The sequence below is a fragment of the Taudactylus pleione genome, unplaced genomic scaffold (genome assembly GCF_031769625.1).
Source record: "Taudactylus pleione unplaced genomic scaffold, aTauple2 ptg001804l, whole genome shotgun sequence".
NCBI lineage: Eukaryota > Metazoa > Chordata > Amphibia > Anura > Myobatrachidae > Taudactylus > Taudactylus pleione.
The window spans coordinates 127,884-147,005 of record NW_028286201.1 but is presented as its reverse complement, the minus strand read 5'-3'; the positions used below and the strand labels follow the sequence as shown (position 1 = coordinate 147,005).

Below are 19,122 nucleotides of genomic sequence, written 5' to 3'. Positions count from 1 at the left end.
GATGGTAATTTTCTGTTTTACTTTTCTCTGTGTTCGATGTTCAGAAATTACCATACACAGACATACTAATACAAAGGCAGAATCTATATATATATATTCATAGGAGTAAATCCTATTAGCCGTGATGATCTTGCGGGTGCGAGTCATTGCTGCAGTGGTCGCACTTTACGGCAGCCCAGACTCACTTAAAATTGCTCGCAGCCCCATAGGGCTCCGAGCAAAAAAATTCAGGCTCGGAGCAGACCGTAAAGGGTGCAAGGTGCCGGTCCGTTGCCGACGTTTTAACGCCGTTGCAATGACAACTCGCACCCTTCGTCTGGAATAGGACTGACCCCATAGTATGTCTACAGATAATAAAAACATCTTCTTACCATGATTTGGGGCTTTGGCTTTCAGTAATGTGCTCAGTTTCTTTACTAAATGCATGTCTTTGGCCCTCTCACATTTCTTATCACTGGAACAGAATATTTTATACATTCACTTACAAATAAAATAATGCATATAAATAAAATTGAAGTAAAAAATAGAACCTTTGTGAATGGCTTTTGGAGGACAGAAAACAAATAACATGTACACATGTCATGGTACCACAGAATACGTCATGCTGTAATGTTACCTCAGTATACCATAGTAACATCTGACACTTACGTAATGCTGTAATGTTACCTCAGTATACCATAGTAACATCTGACACTTACGTAATGCTGTAATGTTACCTCAGTATACCATAGTAACATCTGACACTTATGTAATGCTGTAATGTTACCTCAGTATACCATAGAAACATCTGACACTTATGTAATGCCTGTAATGTTACCTCTGTATACCATAGTAACCTCTGACACTTATGTAATGCTACCTCAGTATACCATAGTAACATCTGACACTTATGTAATGCTGTAATGTTACCTCAGTATACCATAGTAACATCTGACACTTATGTATTGCTGTAATGTTACCTCAGTATACCATAGTAACATCTGACACTTATGTAATGCTGTAATGTTACCTCTGTATACCATAGTAACATCTGACACTTATGTAATGCGACCTCAGTATACCATAGTCACATCTGACACTTATGTAATGTTACCTCAGTATACCATAGTGACATCTGACACTTATGTAATGCTGTAATGTTACCTCAGCATACCATAGTAACATCTGACACTTATGTAATGCTACCTCAGTATACCATAGTAACATCTGACACTTATGTAATGCTGTAATGTTACCTCAGCATACCATAGTAACATCTGACACTTATGTAATGCGACCTCAGTATACCATAGTCACATCTGACGCTTATGTAATGTTACCTCAGTATACCATAGTAACAGCTGACACTTATGTAATGCTGTAATGTTACCTCAGTATACCATAGCAACATCTGACACTTATGTAATGCCTGTAATGTTACCTCAGTATACCATAGTAACCACTGACACTTATGTAATGCTACCTCAGTATACCATAGTAACATCTGACACTTATGTAATGCTGTAATGTTACCTCGGTATACCATAGTAACATCTGACACTTATGTAATGCTGTAATGTTACCTCGGTATATCATAGTAACATCTGACACTTATGTAATGCTGTAATGTTACCTCAGTATACCATAGTAACATCTGACACTTATGTAATGCTGTAATGTTACCTCAGTATACCATAGCAACATCTGACACTTATGTAATGCTGTAATGTTACCTTAGTATACCATAGTAACATCTGACACTTATGTAATGCTGTAATGTTACCTCAGTATACCATAGTAACATCTGACACTATGTAATGCTGTAATGTTACCTCAGTATACCATAGTAACATCTGACACTTATGTAATGCTGTAATGTTACCTCAGTATACCATAGTAACATCTGACACTATGTAATGCTGTAATGTTACCTCAGTATACCATAGTATCATCTGACAAACACGTCTAATAACACTGAAGGAGCAAACTTTGTGATAACCAATACTTGTGTCATTCTCATAACTTTTGGCCACGGCTGTATATAGTAAATGCACAAATTTGATGGTGCCACAGAATGGAACTTCTGTCTGTTTCTAATTGTTTTCATTTAATGACTGTTATTGTTCATATTATAATATTATGTGAATAAAAATAGATTATTCTGAAAGCTTTAGGATTTCTCTTTAGTTGGCGTTTGCATTATGTATCTTCTCTTACCTTAGCGCTAAGTGGAACGGGATATTCACAGTCCTCACATTTCCAGATACTGGGTCAATAAGACAAATCTGGTATGTCTGTGGCTGCCAACCCTGACTGGTCACATTATTTAATCCCATGATTTTATACCCAGGGTACAGTAATCTGAAAGAAGCAATAATGTGTGAGAGCCGGATTCCAGTAACATCATTATAATCCTACGGCAGGAGCTGTGCCTCAGTACGCAGTGTTCCTCGTATTCCTCATACCGTACCCACATTACAGCTCATCCGCTGTATCCCCTCCAGTGATCACTATTTAATATATTGTTACTACTGCTCAATCCGTCACAAAGAATATATCTAACGGTGATTGTATTGGGCAGAGCTCTGGGTCCTGAACCCAATAACTCTTACATGTCACTACTATGAGAAAGGAGAAGCCCCGAAAAATAATTAGCATAATTATACATCTGCATGCATGTAAATTAGCATAATTATTATTATTAATGCATGTAAATTAGCATTATTAATATTATTATTTATGCATGTAAATTAGCATTATTATTATTATTGCATGTAAATTAGCATTATTATTATTAATGCATGTAAATTAGCATTATTATTATTATTAATGCATGTAAATTAGCATTATTAATCATGTAAATTAGCATTATTATTTATGCATGTAAATTAGCATTATTATTATTGCATGTAAATTAGCATTATTATTAATGCATGTAAATTAGCATTATTAATCATGTAAATTAGCATTATTATTATTTATGCATGTAAATTAGCATTATTATTATTTATGCATGTAAATTAGCATTATTAGTCTTATTTATGCATGTAAATTAGCATAATTATTATTTATGCATGTAAATTATTATTACTATTCATGCATGTAAATTAGCATAATTATTATTAATGCATGTAAATTTGCATTATTATTATTTATGCATGTAAATTAGCATAATTATTATTATTAATGCATGTAAATTAGCATTATTATTATTATCACTCATGCATGTAAATCAGCATTATAAATTCCAATAGTTGTTTTAGGTTATTAGGCACCGGAAAGTAAGTAAATGTAAGTTCAGAGTGTTCATGGAAAACGATGTGATACCTATAGCTCCTTCCACACTGCTAATAGCACCAGTTACACACCAGGGCACCACCCTATGTAATGCCAGCTACATATAGTGTATGACCCAGACGTAGGCACTAATGTAATCACAGCTGCTGTGTGATACTATGCTAATGCTGCAGCTGCCTGGAATTGTATGTGGACATGTATGCGGTCGCCGGCAGGCAGTGATCTACAGAGGACGAGGCTCCACCCACTGCAGCTACACGGGACAAGGCTCCACCCACTGCAGCTACACGGGACAAGGCTCCGCCCACTGCAGCTACAGGGGACAAGGCTCCGCCCACTGCAGCTACACGGGACAAGGCTCCGCCCACTGCAGCTACACGGGACAAGGCTCCGCCCACTGCAGCTATACAGGACAAGGCTCTGCCCACTGCAGCTATACAGGACAAGGCTCCGCCCACTGCAGCTATACAGGACAAGGCTCCACCCACTGCAGCTACACAGGACAAGGCCCGTGATAAAGAACAATCAGATTACATTGATGAAGCACGTGTTATGTACACAAGATACTGATACAAACATTCCTCACCTGCAGTGTTTTCCCACATTGAAAGCCCCTACACGGGGTCCTTGCTGTGTGCTCCAGACCTCCAGAATACCCCGCCTGGGGGCATAAATGACCAGGAACTGGGCCACCCTGCAAGGTCCATGCGTATTCCCAAATGGAGAGTAATGTCCTCTCTCTGACTCCCTCTCATGTAGGTCCTCTACTATCTGCATCCATCCAACCTGCGCATCTCGATAACCTTCAACACATCAGAATGGCAGAAAGGGTTAATGGCTTCAGCGACAGCTCCAAAATCATCATCACTCCGAACACAAAAACATATACAAAAAGTGGTCAGTCCTCCTGGATGTATACTAATGATACGGAGGGGACGTATTTGTCATGTGCACGGAGGTCACAGAACAGTATTTATAAGTCACAAGTAAGTAAAGTTTGGGGACTGACTGTAACTGCACCAGCTTGTACCTTGGATGTGATGCTGCATAGGGCATTTGTACAGTTGGTTACGGATGCATTTTCCTGCAGTGCTTACCATATTTCTGTGTGTGTCTGTTACAGAATACAGACTGTAATTGGGGTACGGTTGTTTTTTTGCGCTTGGTTTACCACAGCTCAAAATGATAGAAATTAGACTGAATGATCTGGGTATATGAGCGCTGGTCTGGAATTGTGTAGAAAAAATATAAATAAGTATAAAATAAATAAAAAATAATACAAACAAAAATAAGAAGGGAGGGGGGAGCCGAAGGGAGGGGGGAGCCGAATGGAGGGGGGAGCCGAAGGGAGGGGTAAAGAAAAGGAATGGCATAAAAGGTCATGGACATATTTTTTATATTTAATTTTTTAATATCAACCTTTTGCTCTCCCCTTCCTCTCCTTTATTCCCTGTTCTCCCATTCATACTGAGCTTCCCCATTCTTTTGGCATAAACTAATATGGAGTCCAGTACAGGAACAAAAAACATGTGTTTGCCTCCTTTTTTCCGGGACTTCCAGGACAGGATATCCGGTTTTTACCCTTTTTTCTTAATAAAGTTTACCCTACAAATAGTCCATAGAGACACTATCCCCCATCCTTGATAAAGGACCTGTTGAGGTCCTAAACGCGTTGGAGAGTCGGAGGAAGTGCCCAGAGAACAATGCAGCAACCACGGTTACCAGTCTACCAAGCATCCCCCGGCTTCCTACGTCATCAAGCGGCGCCAGCCTGGCGTGTCACGTGGTCGCGGCTCGGACAGGAGTCCGTAGCTGAAGTCTACGCCAAGGTAGATAGGGTGAGTTAGCTGGTACTAGGATTGTACAGCAGCGGACCCATTTTGGGATAGATACAGAACTGGCACACCTCCAACTATAAACATTATCTCTATAACCTTTTATGCCATTCCTTTTCTTTACCCCTCCCTTCTGCTCCCTCCTCCCTTTTTATCTATATTATTTTATACTTAGATTTTTTCTACACAATTCCACACCAGCGCTCATATACCCAGAGAATATGGACTGTAAGTTCTGCTGGGATTGTGTAACATGTTGGTAAGAAGTGTCTAATAAAAGTTGCAGAAACAGATGTTTAACTTAATACATGAAAGACACAGAAGCCCAGCACCTTACCTTTCCACATTCTGATTGCAACACCTCTTCCCACATCCAGCAGAACGACTCTTCCAAAGTCATCGGTCACCGCAGCCAGCGTGCTACAGGAGGAAAGACTGATGCTCTCTCCGTGACGCCGGGAATCTGGGAGGCCAAACCTGGTGATGGATCCCAGGAAAACGTCAGTGTTAGACCTGCTACCACCTCACATAGTGTAAGTGCATAGATAGAGGTGTTCTCATAACAACAATACGATTACCGGACGGCCAATGGCGATGCAGGCTCCACCTTTGGTTTCTGCTTCTGCTGCGGCTCTTCTTCGTGTTTGCTTTTCCATCCCAGCCAGCCACTAATATACAGAGAGAGCAGTGAGTTATACAGAAGATATTCACCTCACATAAGGCGTAGGTGCTTTCTCTCCTCCCAGCATTATCCCCGTCACCAGTGCGCATTTCTTACCGTCTCTATATTTCCCATCTGTGAATCTGAACCTGTCTGCCCACCCACTTAGTGGGTACAATGAGTGCTATTTGCTGCTTCTACAAGCCTTAGTGTGTCTCTCTAGCCTGGCCCCCATACTGGATTTGGTCATCCTATCTATTTATTGCATATTTATGTCACTGTTCTCATCATTGCATGGTGCTGTGGGGATGTTGCGGAGCCAAATATAGAAAAGTTAATACTAATAATTTATCAGTGCGCCACAATATTTATGGAGGCACCTGAGAGAGGTCTGAAGCTGCCCTGAGGTGCTCCCTAAACCTGCCAGCAGATAACTTACAATCTGGAGTGAAGGGTTTTGGGTGAAATCTAGTAAGTTTTACTCTCAGGGGTTTATGTAACAAGCAGTGACCAGCGTGGAGAAGTGACCAGTGACCAGCGTGGAGAAGTGACCAGTGACCAGCGTGGAGAAGTGACCAGTGACCAGCGTGGAGAAGTGACCAGTGACCAGCGTGGAGAAGTGACCAGCGTGGAGAAGTGACCAGCGTGGAGAAGTGACCAGTGGTCAGCGTGGAGAAGTGACCAGTGGTCAGCGTGGAGAAGTGACCAGTGACCAGCGTGGAGAAGTGACCAGTGACCAGCGTGGAGAAGTGACCAGTGGAGAAGAGACCAGTGGAGAAGAGACCAGTGGAGAAGTGACCAGTGGAGAAGAGACCAGTGGAGAAGAGACCAGTGGAGAAGTGACCAGTGGAGAAGTGACCAGTGGAGAAGAGACCAGTGGAGAAGTGACCAGTGGAGAAGTGACCAGTGGAGAAGTGACCAGTGGAGAAGAGACCAGTGGAGAAGTGACCAGTGGAGAAGTGACCAGTGGAGAAGTGACCAGTGGAGAAGAGACCAGTGGAGAAGAGACCAGTGGAGAAGTGACCAGTGGAGAAGTGACCAGTGGCCAGTGGAGAAGTGAGCCAGTGGAGAAGTGAGCCAGTGGAGAAGTGAGCCAGTGGAGAAGTGAGCCAGTGGAGAAGTGAGCCAGTGGAGAAGTGAGCCAGTGGAGAAGTGAGCCAGTGGAGAAGTGAGCCAGTGGAGAAGTGAGCCAGTGGAGAAGTGAGCCAGTGGAGAAGTGAGCCAGTGGAGAAGTTGCACATAGCAACCAATCAGCTTTGAAGTAGCATTTATCAAGTACAGTCTATAAAATAATTGGTAGGAGCCGATTGGTTGCTATGGACAACTTCTCCACTGGTTCACTTCTTGATACATAGGCCCCTCAATTTCCTAAATGTCTCCTAGAAATGACCATCCTATTTGCAGAAAGTAACTTAAAAATGATGATGGCTTAAACATATATTTGCTATTTGTACAATCATCATTTTCTTCAATATCGGATTTAAATGACATCTGATTTGGATAAGGGGTCCTGCAGGTGTAGCGACTCCTCTTCCCCCAATTTACACTTCAGTATCGCTTCAACAGCATCTAACCGATATCTCAGACCACACTGAGCTGCGGCCAATGTCATATCTGTCATTCCACTCAGAAAAGATCAACTTCAATTGCACAACCGACCACAGGAATAATGTGATGTTTTTATCCCCAATAGTACATTTTTTATTGACAATTTAAAAAGAAAAGGGGAGGGGGGGGGGGAGATACAGAAAAGAAGAGGAGGAAGAGAGGGGAGGGGGATAAGAAAAACAGGGAGGGGGGAGGCAAAACATTCTCAAACATCAAAGTCATCCCCCGAGCCAGGCTTATGCCCTTCTGCTCACCTTAGGACACCTGCCTTACACTTAGCCAGGTGTACCGCTCCAGTCACACTGCCACTGTCCCAGGAGAGGGTAGCGCACCGGCCGGGTGAAGGACGGGCACTTTGAGTCAGAAGCGAGAGCCCGCTAAGGCGAGCTCAGGGAGGACATGTCTAATATAGGAGGGAATACTAACACCCAGGAAGGTTAGGGAGGTCTCCCTCCAGGTAAAAGGGAAACGTCTCTTGAATGACTGGAGAGCGGATGGAGAATTGGGAGAGCATCCGTTTTGGTGGTATTGAGTTAACAGTATAAGGCTGCACTATAGTGGTCTAAAATATCCTTAAGGGCAGACAATGAGGTCCCAGGGTCAGTGAAAAACTGAGTTTATGGGAGGTGCCTTGAATTAAAAGCCTAGGGAATTCTTCAGCAGAGAGAAAAAGCCTTAGCTAAAGGCCAGCCCAAAAATAAGGGGGAAAGGGGGCACTCCTGCCAAGTACCATTAGCGATAAGGAAAGGGGAGGAGAGAAAACAGTTACTGAAAATGCTGGGAGTGGAACCTTCACAGAGAGCAGAGATGGAGCTCAGGATATCTCCTTGGAAGCCAAATTTGGAAAGTACCTGATCCATATACATCCAGAGTAGCCTGCCGAAAGCCTTATCGGCGTTAAGGAAGAGAAGCAGGAGTTCCATTTGTGTGCTCGACACCCATTCAACGAAATCTAAAACTCTACGGGTAAATAAGTATGAAATAAGTATGATATGAAATAAGTATGATATGAAAAAGTGTTGTGACAGAAGAGAACCTATACATATACCAGGTAAATAGAGCATCCTAACAGGTAAGACGACAAAATATAAACTGGATAAACAAAATATACTATAACAGGAATCTGAACAGATTGAACTAATGAAAATCTGATCATCTAAAACCAGTAGCAATAAAAACCGTCCAAAAACCAACAGTCCACAGACAACAGATTCCCTGCAGCCGGGAGCCCTCATCATTCAGGAGCAGTGTTCGTAAAGTTGAATAAAAGGCAGTCTAGCGCCCAGCCCGAATATACCGCCCGCCAATGATGGTAAATAAAGCTGAGGTAGAAATCTCAACGACTGGAGGAAGAAAGGACTTCCAGCTACAAGGGAAAGTCCATGGAATAATAGATTGCAAAAATCCTATAGGATGACATTATTCCCGTCAACCAATTCAAGTCCAGTCAGACTGAAGAGGCAAGCCCTGCTTTATAGCAACAACAGACACAGATATTCCATTCCTCCAGGAGTCTATTGCCGGCCTCCAAGGACGAGATGAGAATCAATCTTTGCAAACAACGAGTTTAATTGGAAAACCCCAAAGATACTGATATTCCGAGCCCAGAGCGCCGTCGTGATAGGGTGGAAGAGCGTTTATTGAAGATATGAACATATAGATCACGCAGGTTATCATTGGACACGGAGTCAGGATTCCCCGCATCTTAATGTTGTTTCTTCCGGACCTGTCCTCCAAGTCAGCAAGCTGATTTTTGACTGCAGAAAGCTCCACCAGAACCGAATAATGCAATGTAATAAGGTAATTGTGGAAGGCCACCAATTCCTGCACTTTACCCGCTAGGCGGTTCATACAGTCTCCCAGTCTCGCAACTACATCCCTGACCTGGTGTACAGAGGATTGTAAAGATCTGCATCTGATGTAACACGCAAATTTTAAGTGGTCAGTCAGGAAGAGGGTAGCTCACAGGGCCAGAGGCAAGTGAGGAGGTAGATGTAGACGCTATCACTTGGGAAGTCCTCGACTTCCCAAGGTCACCAGGTCATGCAATGTATGAGAAGTGTACTGCATCAAGGGGCAAGGGTAGACAGTTCGTCCCTTTTAGGTTGCATACTGGGTTCCAGGGACATAAAAGCAAAACAGCAATCAACAAGGCTGACGGCAGGAATGGAATGAGTTCTGAGATAGGCACAGAGGTTCAAATAGGTCTCATGGGAGCAGACGGATAAGGTCACAGAGGTCTCATGGTAGCAGACGGATAAGGTCACAGAGCTCTCATGGGAGCAGAGGGATAAGGTCACAGAGCTCTCAAGGGAGCAGACGGATAAGGTCACAGAGCTCTCTTGGGAGCAGACGGATAAGCTCACAGAGCTCTCATGGGAGCAGACGGATAAGGTCACAGAGCTCTCATGGGAGCAGACGGATAAGGTCACAGAGCTTAGACGGATAAGGTCACAGAGTTCTCATGGGAGCAGACGGATAAGGTCACAGAGGTCTCATGGGAGCAGAGGGATAAAGTCACAGAGCTCTCATGGGAGCAGAGGGATAAGGTCACAGAGCTCTTATGGGAGCAGAGGGATAAGGTCACAGAGCTCTCATGGGAGCAGACGGATAAGGTCACAGAGCTTAAACGGATAAGGTCACAGAGTTCTCATGGGAGCAGACGGATAAGGTCACAGAGGTCTCATGGGAGCAGACGGATAAAGTCACAGCTCTCATGGGAGCAGAGGGATAAGGTCACAGAGCTCTCATGGGAGCAGAGGGATAAGGTCACAGAGCTCTCATGGGAGCAGATGGATAAGGTCACAGAGCTTAGACGGATAAGGTCACAGAGTTCTCATGGGAGCAGACGGATAAGGTCACAGAGGTCTCATGGGAGCAGACGGATAAGGTCACAGAGCTCTCATGGGAGCAGACGGATAAGGTCACAGAGCTCAGACGGATAAGGTCACAGAGGTCTCATGGGAGCAGACGGATAAAGTCACAGAGCTCTCATGGGAGCAGAGGGATAAGGTCACAGAGCTCTCATGGGAGCAGAGGGATAAGGTCACAGAGCTCTCATGGGAGCAGATGGATAAGGTCACAGAGCTTAGACGGATAAGGTCACAGAGTTCTCATGGGAGCAGACGGATAAGGTCACAGAGGTCTCATGGGAGCAGACGGATAAGGTCACAGAGGTCTCATGGGAGCAGACGGATAAGGTCACAGAGGTCTCATGGGAGCAGACGGATAAGGTCACAGAGCTTAGACGGATAAGGTCACAGAGTTCTCATGGGAGCAGATGGATAAGGTCACAGAGCTCAGACGGATAAGGTCACAGAGGTCTCATGGGAGCAGACGGATAAAGTCACAGAGCTCTCATGGGAGCAGAGGGATAAGGTCACAGAGCTCTCATGGGAGCAGAGGGATAAGGTCACAGAGCTCTCATGGGAGCAGATGGATAAGGTCACAGAGCTTAGACGGATAAGGTCACAGAGTTCTCATGGGAGCAGACGGATAAGGTCACAGAGGTCTCATGGGAGCAGACGGATAAGGTCACAGAGCTCTCATGGGAGCAGACGGATAAGGTCACAGAGCTTAGACGGATAAGGTCACAGAGTTCTCATGGGAGCAGATGGATAAGGTCACAGAGGTCTCATGGGAGCAGACGGATAAGGTCACAGAGGTCTCATGGGAGCAGACGGATAAGGTCACAGAGGTCTCATGGGAGCAGACGGATAAGGTCACAGAGCTCTCATGGGAGCAGACGGATAAGGTCACAGAGCTCTCATGGGAGCAGACGGATAAGGTCACAGAGCTCTCATGGGAGCAGACGGATAAGGTCACAGAGCTCTCATGGGAGCAGACGGATAGGGTCACAGAGCTCTCATGGGAGCAGACGGATAAGGTCACAGAGCTCTCATGGGAGCAGACGGATAAGGTCACAGAGCTCTCATGGGAGCAGACGGATAAGGTCACAAAGCTCTCATGGGAGCAGACGGATAAGGTCACAGAGCTCTCATGGGAGCAGACGGATAAGGTCACAGAGCTCTCATGGGAGCAGACGGATAAGGTCACAGAGCTCTCATGGGAGCAGACGGATAAGGTCACAGAGGTCTCATGGGAGCAGACGGATAAGGTCACAGAGCTCTCATGGGAGCAGACGGATAAGGTCACAGAGCTCTCATGGGAGCAGGCGGATAAGGTCACAGAGCTCTCATGGGAGCAGACGGATAAGTTCACAGAGTTCTCATGGGAGCAGACGGATAAGTTCACAGAGTTCTCATGGGAGCAGACGGATAAGTTCACAGAGTTCTCATGGGAGCAGACGGATAAGGTCACAGAGCTCTCATGGGAGCAGACGGATAAGGTCACAGAGCTCTCATGGGAGCAGGCGGATAAGGTCACAGAGCTCTCATGGGAGCAGGCGGATAAGGTCACAGAGCTCTCATGGGAGCAGGCGGATAAGGTCACAGAGCTCTCATGGGAGCAGGCGGATAAGGTCACAGAGCTCTCATGGGAGCAGGCGGATAATGTCACAGAGCTCTCATGGGAGCAGGCGGATAAGGTCACAGAGCTCTCATGGGAGCAGGCGGATAAGGTCACAGAGGTATCATGGGAGCAGGCGGATAAGGTCACAGAGGTATCATGGGAGCAGGCGGATAAGGTCACAGAGGTATCATGGGAGCAGGCGGATAAGGTCACAGAGGTATCATGGGAGCAGACGGATAAGGTCACAGAGGTATCATGGGAGCAGACGGATAAGGTCACAGAGGTATCATGGGAGCAGACGGATAAGGTCACAGAGGTATCATGGGAGCAGACGGATAAGGTCACAGAGGTATCATGGGAGCAGACGGATAAGGTCACAGAGGTATCATGGGAGCAGACGGATAAGGTCACAGAGCTCTCATGGGAGCAGACGGATAAGGTCACAGAGCTCTCATGGGAGCAGACGGATAAGGTCACAGAGCTCTCATGGGAGCAGATGGATAAGGTCACAGAGCTTAGACGGATAAGGTCACAGAGTTCTCATGGGAGCAGACGGATAAGGTCACAGAGGTCTCATGGGAGCAGACGGATAAGGTCACAGAGCTCTCATGGGAGCAGACGGATAAGGTCACAGAGCTTAGACGGATAAGGTCACAGAGGTCTCATGGGAGCAGATGGATAAGGTCACAGAGGTCTCATGGGAGCAGACGGATAAGGTCACAGAGGTCTCATGGGAGCAGACGGATAAGGTCACAGAGCTCTCATGGGAGCAGACGGATAAGGTCACAGAGCTCTCATGGGAGCAGACGGATAAGGTCACAGAGCTCTCATGGGAGCAGACGGATAAGGTCACAGAGCTCTCATGGGAGCAGACGGATAAGGTCACAGAGCTCTCATGGGAGCAGACGGATAAGGTCACAGAGCTCTCATGGGAGCAGACGGATAAGGTCACAGAGCTCTCATGGGAGCAGACGGATAAGGTCACAGAGCTCTCATGGGAGCAGACGGATAAGGTCACAGAGCTCTCATGGGAGCAGACGGATAAGGTCACAGAGCTCTCATGGGAGCAGACGGATAAGGTCACAGAGCTCTCATGGGAGCAGACGGATAAGGTCACAGAGCTCTCATGGGAGCAGACGGATAAGGTCACAGAGGTCTCATGGGAGCAGACGGATAAGGTCACAGAGCTCTCATGGGAGCAGGCGGATAAGGTCACAGAGCTCTCATGGGAGCAGGCGGATAAGGTCACAGAGCTCTCATGGGAGCAGACGGATAAGTTCACAGAGTTCTCATGGGAGCAGACGGATAAGTTCACAGAGTTCTCATGGGAGCAGACGGATAAGTTCACAGAGTTCTCATGGGAGCAGACGGATAAGGTCACAGAGCTCTCATGGGAGCAGACGGATAAGGTCACAGAGCTCTCATGGGAGCAGGCGGATAAGGTCACAGAGCTCTCATGGGAGCAGGCGGATAAGGTCACAGAGCTCTCATGGGAGCAGGCGGATAAGGTCACAGAGCTCTCATGGGAGCAGGCGGATAAGGTCACAGAGCTCTCATGGGAGCAGGCGGATAAGGTCACAGAGCTCTCATGGGAGCAGGCGGATAAGGTCACAGAGCTCTCATGGGAGCAGGCGGATAAGGTCACAGAGCTCTCATGGGAGCAGGCGGATAAGGTCACAGAGGTATCATGGGAGCAGGCGGATAAGGTCACAGAGGTATCATGGGAGCAGGCGGATAAGGTCACAGAGGTATCATGGGAGCAGGCGGATAAGGTCACAGAGGTATCATGGGAGCAGACGGATAAGGTCACAGAGGTATCATGGGAGCAGACGGATAAGGTCACAGAGGTATCATGGGAGCAGACGGATAAGGTCACAGAGGTATCATGGGAGCAGACGGATAAGGTCACAGAGCTCTCATGGGAGCAGACGGATAAGGTCACAGAGCTCTCATGGGAGCAGACGGATAAGGTCACAGAGCTCTCATGGGAGCAGACGGATAAGGTCACAGAGCTCTCATGGGAGCAGACGGATAAGGTCACAGAGCTCTCATGGGAGCAGACGGATAAGGTCACAGAGCTCTCATGGGAGCAGACGGATAAGGTCACAGAGCTCTCATGGGAGCAGACGGATAAGGTCACAGAGCTCTCATGGGAGCAGACGGATAAGGTCACAGAGCTCTCATGGGAGCAGACGGATAAGGTCACAGAGCTCTCATGGGAGCAGACGGATAAGGTCACAGAGCTCTCATGGGAGCAGACGGATAAGGTCACAGAGCTCTCATGGGAGCAGACGGATAAGGTCACAGAGCTCTCATGGGAGCAGACGGATAAGGTCACAGAGCTCTCATGGGAGCAGACGGATAAGGTCACAGAGCTCTCATGGGAGCAGACGGATAAGGTCACAGAGCTCTCATGGGAGCAGACGGATAAGGTCACAGAGCTCTCATGGGAGCAGACGGATAAGGTCACAGAGCTCTCATGGGAGCAGACGGATAAGGTCACAGAGCTCTCATGGGAGCAGACGGATAAGGTCACAGAGCTCTCATGGGAGCAGACGGATAAGGTCACAGAGCTCTCATGGGAGCAGACGGATAAGGTCACAGAGCTCTCATGGGAGCAGACGGATAAGGTCACAGAGCTCTCATGGGAGCAGACGGATAAGGTCACAGAGCTCTCATGGGAGCAGACGGATAAGGTCACAGAGCTCTCATGGGAGCAGACGGATAAGGTCACAGAGGTCTCATGGGAGCAGACGGATAAGGTCACAGAGGTCTCATGGGAGCAGACGGATAAGGTCACAGAGCTCTCATGGGAGCAGACGGATAAGGTCACAGAGGTCTCATGGGAGCAGACGGATAAGGTCACAGAGCTCTCATGGGAGCAGACGGATAAGGTCACAGAGCTCTCATGGGAGCAGACGGATAAGGTCACAGAGCTCTCATGGGAGCAGACGGATAAGGTCACAGAGGTCTCATGGGAGCAGACGGATAAGGTCACAGAGCTCTCATGGGAGCAGACGGATAAGGTCACAGAGCTCTCATGGGAGCAGACGGATAAGGTCACAGAGCTCTCATGGGAGCAGACGGATAAGGTCACAGAGCTCTCATGGGAGCAGACGGATAAGGTCACAGAGCTCTCATGGGAGCAGACGGATAAGGTCACAGAGCTCTCATGGGAGCAGACGGATAAGGTCACAGAGCTCTCATGGGAGCAGACGGATAAGGTCACAGAGGTCTCATGGGAGCAGACGGATAAGGTCACAGAGGCAGCATAGTGAGGTGATGGAAGACCACAGGAAGACTCATGGAAGACTATTAGGGTGTAGCAGAGTGGAGGTCACTCACTAAATGGGGGCCTGATGCTGCCAGGAGATGTGGGATCCATAGAGTGTGAGAGGCCAGGAGGGCAAAAGCAGGAGTCCAGGAAAAACGCCAAGTCCCAGCAACCTCAGGAGGCTCAGAACCAATAAAGTACTCACCGCCAGGTGATGCTACTACTGTATGCAGTTAGTCTGACATGCCGGCGGCATAGGCAGCTGTGACACTGAGCAGTACCTGCAGTAGAGAAGGTCTCACAGCCATGAGAGACAACCACAAGGGGACTAGAGGCAGCCGCAGGAGGAGGGCGCTGGCAGCAGTCTGCGGTCTCAACGTGCCATCCAGGCAGGAGAGGTGGATCGTCTTGCCATCGGGAGCTGCTATGGAGGGGGCAGCTCAACTAAGATAGCTGCAGAATATCCCAGGCATGTCCAGAGCAGCCAGGAGATGGGGAGCACAGGAGACTGGATGGCCACAGTGACAGTGCTGGGTCCCGCTGGGAGCTGCAGATGGTAGGTAGGGGCTCAACCAGGGAAACTGACGTGGTGCAAGCAGGAGTGTGACCCGGAAGCTGGGTGGGGGCAAACTGTTGGGAAGCCCCTGTACTCCAGGCACTTGCTTGGATGGTGTGGAAGGCCCGATACTGCAAAACGGTTCAGCAGGGAGGAGAGCAGCCTGAAACGGCTGCCAAATGAGCGGGCACAGGAACTGAGGAAGGGTGCTCAGTAGATGCCTCTGAAATAGCCACAAGAAGCTGCCGCCACCCAGTATGACTGCCAAGCTAAGCCCCACCGTAATAATGTGATCTTATAGAATTGTTGAAACAAAATGAATGTAAAAAAAAATTATGGAAAAACTTAAAAAGAAAAGAAAAAAAAGACAACAGACCGGCTACAAGATCAAATGCTCCAAAGTCTATCTATAAAAGGTAGATTTAAAATTTTTGATTATATTTTATAATCAGGTGATTTATGGGAGATTATATTTGAATACTAAAAATAGATATACTGCGCTCAGCTAACGGTGGTAAATACGTGGTGCAATATCTGCCGTATGTAGTCGCAGCTTCTGACCTAGTATTGCACTGGTGACAATAATATAAAAGGCAATTATGTGGTGTATATATATGATGTATATAAACCTACGCCCAATAGTAAATGTATTATGCAGTCATGCAGAAATTCACCAAAAACAGATAGTAGAATGGTAAAAAAGGTATTTAATGGGAGGTATACTAAACCAGAAAGAACCAGAAAAACTGCACATGCAAAATAATGTCTGTTGCACCGACCGTGGGAATAAAGGGGGCTGTGAAATCACTTCATAATCCATCACAATAGTGATCCAGAATCACTGAAGTTTGTAGGTCTTACACATGACTGGGGAGGCGATGGCTTCAACTACACGATCGACTGTAATGGATGTATGAATTAAAAACATTTGCACTCCGAGGACATAACCTCGACAGCGAACTTATTCTATGCAGAAAGAAAAACTAAAGAACATACTATAGTTTGTTTCAATTAAGGGATTCAAAACAGCCTTTAGGTTACTGTCACCAGTGCAATACTAGGTCAGAAGCTACGACCACATACGGCAGATATTGCACCACGGATTTACCACCGTTAGCTAAGCGCAGTATATCTATTTTTCTGTTTATGACCTAGGGAGAGAGTCAGCTATCCCATACGGCAGCTCGCTTAATCTCACCATTCCCATCTGTCTGAGTGCGCTAGTACACATCTGCTCTACTATATTAGGAAGTAGCGACCTGCTAGCTGAGGCAATGGTTTCCAGCTACATAGTGTAGGCCAAACAGCAACAATACTGTCCCTAACCTCCCTGTAGGTTACTGTATGTATGAGAAGGGGGAGATAAGCCAGACTTATATTACCACACGAGAACATCCCATATACACACATGACTGTACCTGGCAGCACTGAAGAGGGCCGAGGTGAGCTTGCTGGCTACAGCAAGAGCCACGTGAGACAGTAATGGCTGCGTACTCCCCTGTGTAGATAGACATGAAATATTGTATTATTATACAAGCATGGCAGACTATACAATTAATGGGCATCACTATACCGGCAATATACCAACCTCTAAGGCAAAGAAGAAGCCAGTGAATGGATTGGAGCCCACAGTAATATACTGAGACATGGTGGGGGGGCTGCTCTTTATAGCAGCATTAAAGCCTCCTAAAATGGAGGCAGTCTTCATCTGATCAAATGGCGAGAGCACGGTGACACCTGGCAACACAAGAACAGCAATTACAGCAATATGTAAATGCCACGGTGATATAGAGCATGAAATAGGTCATCAGTACTTGGAGACCTCACAACCCCATTTCAAGCCATCATACAGGATTATTGCAAAATAAGAGAACAATAAATTGAAATGATAAAATTGTAGAGATTGTCTAAAGCTTATGTTATTATGAGGCCATAGGTTCTCTACATACAATCTGGCTCTATAAACCGCTGCTGGACCGGATCTGAGCCAAGGACTCTACTGGAGCATGTGTAAGGTAAATGGACTGACATGCGCCGGGCTTAGGTCTGGTGATATGTCATACCGATACCGGGAGATACACAATTAATGGCGGTCGTATGATGGGCAAAAACTACCCCAATTCCTCATAACAATTCTTGGATTTCAAAATATTGACAATTGATTTTTTTTTTTTGAGCATTTAAGCACTAACCTTACCATGAGCTGTCACCATTGTGCCACAATTTCCCCGATCACCATTGCATCCATGTCGACATTCAGACTATGTTGACATTATGGTGTTGACATTTTGAATACATATGGTGTAAAGGGTGTGATCTGGATATACATGACACTGCTGCCAATCAGGAACCAGTGACATTACTGATGCACCAGGCCATGTCACCGATTCCTGGTTAGTCTTTAGTGTTAGTCTAGGAAACAAACAGGCTGCCTCCAATGTACTTCATGAGTGGCCAGGAGACAGCAGGGTCCTCTGTAACAGATTCTTCCCTGTCCTGACAGTGTCACCTCATTGTACTGAGAGGTGTTTCTGGTGAGAGAATGACGCTGTCTTTAGTTACTCACCAACGCTGGCGTGATCAACAATAGTGTCTATATCCTGCAGACCCCACTTCTTGTAAGCCAGCGGAGGGGGATGGACGTTTTCACTGCCGGAGGCAGCAGCTGGATATAGAACAGGTGTAAAAACATAAATTATGCAGGAGACTAAATATGTCACGTATAAGACCAACTACCCTGCAAATCACTGCACACGGGACCATTATTACACTGCAAATCACTGCACACGGGACCATTATTACACTGCAAATCACTGCACACGGGACCATTATTACACTGCAAATCACTGCACGCGGGACTATTATTACACTGCAAATCACTGCACGCGGGACCATTATTACACTGCAAATCACTGCATGTGGGACCATTATTACACTGCAAATCACTGCATGTGGGACCACTATTACACTGCAAATCACTGCATGTGGGACCATTATTACACTGCAAATCACTGCACTTGGGACTATTATTACACTGCAAATCACTGCATGTGGGACCATTATTACACTGCAAATCACTGCACTTGGGATTATTATTACACTGCAAATCACTGCACACGGGACCATTATTACACTGCAAATCACTGCACACGGGACTATTATTACACTGCAAATCACTGCACACGAGACCATTATTACACAGCAAATCACTGCACGTGGGACTATTATTACACTGCAAATCACTGCACACGGGACCATTATTACAATGCAAATCACTGCACGAGGGACCATTATTACACTGGAAATCACTGCACGCGGGACCATTATTACACTGCAAATCACTGTACGCGGGACCATTATTACACTGCAAATAACTGCACGCGGGACCATTATTACACTGCTATAAAACAGACATGAATGAAATTCTGCAAAGATCAGAATA

The 19,122-nt window shown here is 46.3% G+C and overlaps 1 protein-coding gene across 1 annotated transcript in view; it reads right to left on the bottom strand.

Moving 5' to 3' along the window:
- RAB3GAP2 (RAB3 GTPase activating non-catalytic protein subunit 2) overlaps positions 1-18,412 on the bottom strand; it is a gene marked incomplete at its 5' end in the record, with an annotated part of 258,046 nt that extends 239,634 nt beyond the window's left edge. The window contains 8 exons of the mRNA XM_088465026.1: positions 372-454; positions 2,197-2,340; positions 3,863-4,079; positions 5,449-5,588; positions 5,690-5,779; positions 17,099-17,178; positions 17,269-17,417; positions 18,247-18,412. Coding sequence (XP_088321152.1) covers positions 372-454; positions 2,197-2,340; positions 3,863-4,079; positions 5,449-5,588; positions 5,690-5,779; positions 17,099-17,178; positions 17,269-17,417; positions 18,247-18,412 — 1,069 coding nt within the window. The remainder of the gene's footprint in view (positions 1-371; positions 455-2,196; positions 2,341-3,862; positions 4,080-5,448; positions 5,589-5,689; positions 5,780-17,098; positions 17,179-17,268; positions 17,418-18,246) is intronic.
- Positions 18,413-19,122: the final 710 nt, after the last annotated feature.